This window comes from Cherax quadricarinatus, chromosome 86, assembly GCF_038502225.1.
Source record: "Cherax quadricarinatus isolate ZL_2023a chromosome 86, ASM3850222v1, whole genome shotgun sequence".
Taxonomy (NCBI): Eukaryota; Metazoa; Arthropoda; class Malacostraca; order Decapoda; family Parastacidae; genus Cherax; species Cherax quadricarinatus.
In genome coordinates this window covers 2108859-2117484 of record NC_091377.1, presented here as the reverse complement: position 1 = coordinate 2117484, position 8626 = coordinate 2108859, and the positions used below count along the sequence as shown (strand labels likewise).

Here is an 8626-nt window from a genome sequence, read left to right as displayed (position 1 = left end):
GTAAACAGATCAAGAAAGGCATTGGCTTAAGCCGGAAGGAGAATTGGACCTGCCTGGCATGGGCCCGTAGGCCTGCTGCAGTGTTCCTTCTTTCTTATATTCTCATGAAAAACTCCCAATGAAATGAATTTGTGCCTCTTATTTCCATCGTGTCGACGCTGTACATTATATTTCTCTTAGGACATGACCTTCTGACCTCTCAGACGAGACTAGAGAGTACAGTGACCCTGGCCACAGTAACTAGGGGTCACAGAAGGCTACACTACGCACATATTCTGCACATATGAGAAGCTTATGACGACATTTCGGTCCGACTTGGACCATTTGCAGGCCACACTAACCCACGAAGGAGGGGTGTTAATGTTGCAGTTTAAAAACTGTAGTGTAAAGCACCCTTCTGGCAAGACAGTGATGGAGTGAATGATGGTGAAAGTTTTTCTTTTTCGGGCCACCCTGCCTTGGTGGGAATCGGCCAGTGTGATAATAAAAAAAAATAATAATAACTAACCCACGAAGGTGAGGGAGCCAGTATATTTAGGAGAGGAGAAGAGGGACAGGACAAAGAGAGGAAGAAAGAAGGAAGTGGAGAAGTAGTGGTAGAGGTGATGCTGGTAGTGGAAGTAGTAGCAGAAGTAGTAGCAGTAGTAGTAGTTGTAGTAGTAGTAGTAGTAGTAGTAGTAGTAGTAGTAGTAGTAGTAGTAGTAGTAGTAGTAGTAGTAGTAGTAGTAGTAGTAGTAGTAGTAGTAGTAGTAGTAGTAGTAGTAGTAGCAGTAGTTGTAGTAGTAGTAGTAGTAGTTGTAGTAGTGGTAGTAGTAGTAGTAGCAGCAGTAGTAGTAGTAGCAGTTGTAGTGTAGTAGTAGTAGTAGTAGTAGTAGTAGTAGTTGTAGTAGTAGTAGTAGTAGTAGTAGTAGTAGTAGTAGTAGTAGTAGTAGTAGTAGTAGTCCACACTACTGAGGGTGGAACATACCTGGTGAAGACATCTGGGTAATGAGTTCTTGCGAATACTTTCTCCAGCTCCTCCAGCTGGTAAGACGTGAAGGTGGTTCTATATCTACGCTGTTTTCTTTTGGAAGGTCCTCCCGCCTCTCCGCTGCCTTCACTGCTTCCTTCACCGCCCACGCCGCCTGCATTTCCACCCTCTTCTTCCTCCTCGCACGCCTCCTCTTCTCCCTTTCCCACTTCGATCTCAGAGTCGGTATCCACAACATCCACTTCGAGGTCTTCATCAGGATCTTGGTGTGGGCGTGTGGAGGGCGGGTTTGGGTGGTGATCGCGGGCGGCCTGGGTGACAGGGTCGCCCTGGCGTTTAAGGCACATGTCCAGGGCCACGGACACGGGCGTGGGACGTTCTTCAAGGATCCCCATGTCCAGCCTAAGGCAACAAGAAGAATTATTAGCGAAAGAATCATTGACACATGTGTAAGACGCTCTCAAGGCTCCCCAAATTCATTATTATTATTATTATTATTCACTGGAACTCGTAGTATCTACACCTCGACTGAGGAATGGGGAACTAAGCAGATGTCTGCCGAAGGGAGAGTGGCTCCATTTCGTCGAATGAACAGCCCTTCGTCAGCATCCAGGCACTGTTTTCCTTCTTCCCTTTCCCCTTTGAGGGATTTCCTTGCCCATCCAGGAACATTGATGTCCCTGACATCAATGTTCCAGGATGGGCAATGTTAGCTACCTAAATATTCCTATTTGTCGACACCCCGTTTTCTTTTACCACTTCCCCCCCAAAAAATATCGAGATATTCCCTCCTTCACCATATTATTTTAATAGCAGAAGGGCGCTAAACCCACATGGGTCATTTGGTGCTTCTCTAACCCTCAGACAAGTTTAAAGAAATATGTGACACTCCTGAAGCTAATAGGCCTCTAATATAGACCTAGTTATGTAGAGCTGTCAGTCACATACACACAAATATTAATAAATTACACACACACACACACACACACACACACATGTTTATATATATATGTATATGTATATATATATATATATATATATATATATATATATATATATATATATATATATATATATATATATATATATATATATTAATCACTACTAATACTTAAAATATTAATAACTATATTAAATATATTGTTAAGTTTAAAGCCTATCGACTACACGAGGGTCATTAAGGCTGTATGTAACATGTTCACCACCAGTCAAGAATACTTTAATATATAAAAAATTGCATTAATTAAAGTAACTCTTAGTGTATATACACTGTCTGATACTCATCTGGTGATGTATATGTACATATATATATATATATATATATATATATATATATATATATATATATATATATATATATATATATATATATATATATATATATATATATATATATATATATATATATATATATATATATATATATATATATATATATATATATATATATATATATATATATATATATATATATATATGCAAAACAACCACTCTGAAAGAAATAGAGAAATTCCAAGCGCTTTCGTGACTACTCACATTATCAAGGATAATGTGAGTAGTCACAAAAGCGCTTGGAATTTCTCTATTTCTTTCAGAGTGGTTGTTTTGCATATTTTGAAATCACCTGTTTACTGTGATCTTATTGCATATATATATATATATATATATATATATATATATATATATATATATATATATATATATATATATATATATATATATATATATATATATATACGTATTTCAGTGTATGTACACTGAGAGATGCATGCAAGCCGATGTATTTCCACACAGGGATACACACCGTTTAGTGTATATACAGTGATATACACTTCTCCGTGAATGTATACTACGAGATATACACATCTCGGTGTATATTAAAGGTACATGCCTCTCTGTATATATATATATATATACACACAGAGATATACACATTTCGTTGTATAGATACATACCAATACGAGATATACACCTCTCGGTGTATATACTCTGAGAAATACACAGTTCTCAATGTATGAAGAATGAGAGACACAATTCTAGGAGTATATACATTGAGATATACGTCCCTCTCGGAGTATAGACACTGAGGTATATACACCTCTCAGTGCATATACACAGCATAATAACTATTAAATTCTGCCTGTTATCTATAATACAGAACATTGATCAATAGATTTTTTTTCGATTTTCCCCTCTTACTCAACAAATTTTTATTTTTATCATTGGGAAGCGCTAAACCCACAGGAGATATACAGAACAATGAGACTGGGCATTTGATCCCAGGAAAAGGATCTCATTTGGGAGACAATAGATCACTGGCATTTGTGGGATCGTACAGTGACTGGCGGAATAAGAGGCATAGAAATGGTTTGAACCGAGGGAGAGGAAGCTCCAGTTTCTTGGATCAAGAGCTCCTTCACTAGCATCAAGGCACCTGCCTACCTAATTACATATGCAGAACAACCACTGTGAAAAAATATGTTAATGTTGGTAGAATCACCGACAATATGTTTGGTAAAAGGCCACAAGTCCAACTAATGTGACATTTTATTGTTACAACGTTTCGCTCTCCAGGAGCTATATTGTTTGTAAAGAGGAAATGGTATGGTGATACCGACAAGATGTGGAAAAAGACACTTATGTACAGTTCAGGACATTTATTAAAGGAAACGTTTCGCCTCGAGTGGCTTCTTCAGTCCTTAGGACTGTACATAAGTGTCTTTTTCCACATTGTTTGTAAAGGCTTGATAAAGCTCCTGGAGAGCGAAACGTTGCCCCAGTTAAATGTCACATTAGTTGCACTTGTGTCCTTTTACGTAACACTGTGAAAAAAACAGTGACCTTCCAAGCACTTTCGCTATTTATCACATTATCAAGGACCTGTTCCTTGATAATGTGAGAAATCCCGAAAGCGATTATAAGTTCACTATTTTTTTTCACAGTGTTTTTCTCCTTCATATTATAACATCACCTGTTGACTGTAATCTTGATCCACAATTACACATATATACGCATATACACACATACATATACGCATATACACACATACATATACGCATATACACACATACATATATGCATATACACACATACATATACGCATATACACACATACATATACGCATATACACACATACATATACGCATATACACACATACATATACGCATATACACACATACATATACGCATATACACACATACATATACGCATATACACACATACAAATATGCATATACACACATACATATACGCAAATACACACATACATATACGCATATACACACATACAAATATGCATATACACACATACATATACGCATATACACACATACATATACGCATATACACACATACATATACGCATATACACACATACAAATACGCAAATACACACATACATATACGCATATACACACATACAAATATGCATATACACACATACATATACGCATATACACACATACATATACGCATATACACACATACATATACGCATATACACACATACATATACGCATATACACACATACATATACGCATATACACACATACATATACGCATATACACACATACGTATATGCATATACACACATACGTATATGCATATACACACATACGTATATGCATATACACACATACGTATATGCATATACACACATACGTATATGCATATACACACATACGTATATGCATATACACACATACGTATATGCATATACACACATACATATACGCATATACACACATACATATACGCATATACACACATACATATACGCATATACACATACATATACGCATATACACACATATACGCATATACACACATACATATACGCATATACACACATACATATACGCATATACACACATACATATACGCATATACACACATACATATACGCATATACACACATACAAATATGCATATACACACATACATATATGCATATACACACATACATATATGCATATACACACATACATATATGCATATACACACATACATATATATAGGTTCACATGTGCGTATGAATGTATGTTTTTCACCAAAAAAATACAGCCCACATTACTGTATTTCGAGGCTTCGGTTTTCAGTGTCAAGTTAAGAATAACTGTGAAATAAATTTTAATTTTTTTTTTTGTGGTGAAAATTCTGAAATAAAAGTTTGTAAAAATCAAGAAAATAAGTCTTTCGTAAAAGTCAAGAAAACAAAAGCCTCTTGTGGTAAAAGTCAAGAAAACAAAAGCCTCTTGTGGTAAAAGTCAAGAAAACAAAAGCCTCTTGTGGTAAAAGTCAAGAAAACAAAAGCCTCTTGTGGTAAAAGTCAAGAAAACAAAAGCCTCTTGTGGTAAAAGTCAAGAAAACAAAAGCCTCTTGTGGTAAAAGTCAAGAAAACAAAAGCCTCTTGTGGTAAAAGTCAAGAAAACAAAAGCCTCGTGTGGTAAAAGTCAAGAAAACAAAAGCCTCGTGTGGTAAAAGTCAAGAAAACAAAAGCCTCGTGTGGTAAAAGTCAAGAAAACAAAAGCCTCTTGTGGTAAAAGTCAAGAAAACAAAAGCCTCGTGTGGTAAAAGTCAAGAAAACAAAAGCCTCGTGTGGTAAAAGTCAAGAAAACAAAAGCCTCGTGTGGTAAAAGTCAACAAAACAAAAGCCTCGTGTGGTAAAAGTCAAGAAAACAAAAGCCTCGTGTGGTAAAAGTCAAGAAAACAAAAGCCTCCAAATTTCACATAACTGAAATCTCATTTGAGACAAGAGACAGATGTCTCTACACCTCAGTACCTCTAGTGATCTCAACCCCTCTAGAGACGTGCCTTGATGTCGGTGAAAGGGGAAATGGGCTCTTGATCCAAGGAATTGGATCAATTCTTCCTTTCCTTGGATCGAACCTGATTGTCTTCCCATTCCCACAGGTGTTCTATGACCCCTACTGATTTATTGTTCTCCCTATGAATATAATAATAATAATAATAATAATAATAATAATAATAATAATAATAATAATAACACAGGATCAACATCAATAAAACAATAGTAGTATAAGCAAGGGGGGGGGGGCGCTAAACCCGTAGGACTATGCAAGGCCATGTAGGGGGGGGATTTGGAAGGTATTCAGGCTTAATTCAGGGAACTGAAGCACAAATCCAATTCCCTAGATTAAGAGCCCCTCACCAGCATCAAGGAACCTCCCTTGAGGGGTATAAAACAATAAAAATAATAACGCAATATCAACAACAACAACAATAATAATAATAATAATAATAATAATAATAATAATAATAATAATAATAATAATAATAATAATAATAATAATAATAATAATAATAATAATAATAATCTAAATTAATTGGTCAAACTATTTTTATTTTATTGAAAGACTTTTGAGTAGAGAATAAAGCAAATTATTGGCTCTATTTTCAGACTGCTGTCTCTCTATATAGAGCTTTATCAAACTTTACTTTGAGAATAGACTTTTTTTTTTTTATATTATACTGGTCCAAAAAAATATCTGTCTCCAAAATTATTGCATTTTCTTTCCATGTAAAAAATGTAATGGAAATCGCTTTTAAGTATCACTTTTTTGGAGGATAAATACATGGTATATATTGGTAAAAATAGCGTTGTTGTAGAGGTTCCTTGAGGCGTGTGAAGGGCCCTTGATTAAGGCCCTCCAGTACAGGTGCCTTGATGCTAGAAAAGGGTACTTTATCAAGAGAATTGAAGCTACTCTTCCTTTAATAATAATAATAATAATAATAATAATAATAATAATAATAATAATAATAATAATAATAATAATAATAATTATAATAACAATAACAATAATAATAATAATAATAATAATAATAATAATAATAATAATAATAATAAGAAGAAGAAGAAGAAGAAGAAGAAGAAGAAGAAGAAGAAGAAGAAGAAGAAGAGAAGAAGAAGAAGAAGAAGAAGAAGAAGAAGAAGAAGAAGAAGAAGAAGAAGAAGAAGAAGAAGAAGAAGAAGAAGAAGAAGAAGAAGAAGAGCATGAAAACAATAACAGTAATAATAATAATAATAATAATAATAATAATAATAATAATAATAATAATAATAATTAATAATAATAATAAATTGATCCACACTTGACTGGTCCAGCAGATTGTTGCTGTCGTAAGAAGGTACAAACAAGTCACTGCTACTGATCAACTCAACAAGAAGAAACACACACGTTGCAGGACAAGCCTTCATCTGAACGTTTCGAACATGCAGGAGTTGAGGTCACAGAGCGAAACGTTGTCCCGATGAAATCTCCATGTGCAACGTGTGTTGTGTCTCCTTATCTAGGGCTACAAGTGGAGCATTTGGCTTTAATCAATACACAGACTCGTGAATCATTGCTGTTCTATTTTCAATTCTAGTGTCACATAGGACATATTTAATATTCCTTAACCTTAAAAACTACTCATCTGGTCATATTTACTTAGATTTTATGGTGTATTTTCACCCATAGGTCAACCAGATGTTGTGGAAAATCAGTTTTGAGATTGATTCTAATATTTTTACAAACTTCTGGGCGATTTGTGGCTCACAAAGATTTTTTTTTCAACACTAATCACATACCGTAAACACAAGGCACAGGAGAAATGTCCAGAAAAGTAACGTTTATATCCTTGTTTAGTGACCGCAAACGGGCGGTAGTCTGTCCAACACTGGCTTTCGCACCTGTCCAAACTGGGTGACAGTTGTGTACTGACTGACTGGATCAGTTGAGGCAATCCAGGTACGTCCAGGTGAGGGCGCGGCCATGTTGTCCACCCCCAGCCTCTCAGCCAATCAGGACTCACGCCTCTGTGACGTCACAAGCACAACACACGGAAAGTGGCCAATCAGGAAGCAGGTTTGTGTGACGTCACGAAACCAAACACACAAGAGGAGGAGTCACCCCGCCCACCAAACACCAGAGAGGTGTTTGTGTGACAGAGAGCAGAACAGTTTTTCTCTCTCTAATGGGGCATACTTCTTTGCATTTTTAAACTTTATTATTAAAATAACAGAGCTAACTTGGTAGCTATCATGCAAATAAATCAACAAATGATTTTGCATTTGATTCAACTCATTCATATTCTGTTTGGGTACTTATCCCAAGACGCTGGAAGGCAATATCATCCTTAAGTCATGATACAATAAGAGCTATAAGAGGGGTACTTACAGAGGTTGTATGCCTATGAGAGCAAGACGCCTGAAGGCTTCGGCATGAGTGGAAGACAGGCAGGAAATAATTATGATATGCTAAGTACGTGTGGTTTATGTGAAGACAAAGATGGATTGACATGATGGGATCCCAAACTATTTGTTTGAGCATGTTGCTCTGTGTGTGTGTGTGTGTGTGTGTGTGTGTGTGTGTGTGTGTGTGTGTGTGTGTGTGTGTGTGTGTGTGTGTGTGTGTGTGTGTGTGTGTGTGTGTGTGTGTGTGTGTGTGTGTGTGTGTGCGTGTGTGTGTGTGTTAGTTACCATTTTGTCCTAGGCACATGTCGATTAGACACTAGGCCTGTTGTATATGCGTGCGTGTATGTGTGTGTATGTGTATGTATGTGTATGTGTGTATGTGTGTGCTTGTGTTTGTGTATTTGTGTGTATGTATGTGTGTAAGTGTGTGTATGTGTATTCACCTATATGTGG

At 36.0% G+C, this 8626-nt stretch overlaps 1 protein-coding gene across 2 annotated transcripts in view; it reads right to left on the bottom strand.

The window, feature by feature from the left end:
• The window catches only part of LOC128703054 (homeobox protein aristaless-like), a 29502-nt gene extending 21806 nt beyond the window's left edge, over nucleotides 1-7696 (bottom strand). The window contains exons 1-2 of one of the 2 annotated variants that reach the window (XM_070103561.1): nucleotides 7568-7696; nucleotides 968-1372 (exon numbers count right to left, since the gene is read on the bottom strand). In XM_070103561.1, the coding sequence (XP_069959662.1) occupies nucleotides 968-1365 (398 nt within the window). In that variant the 5' untranslated portion in view covers nucleotides 1366-1372; nucleotides 7568-7696. The other variant, XM_070103562.1, reaches the window with a different exon arrangement.
• Nucleotides 7697-8626: the final 930 nt, after the last annotated feature.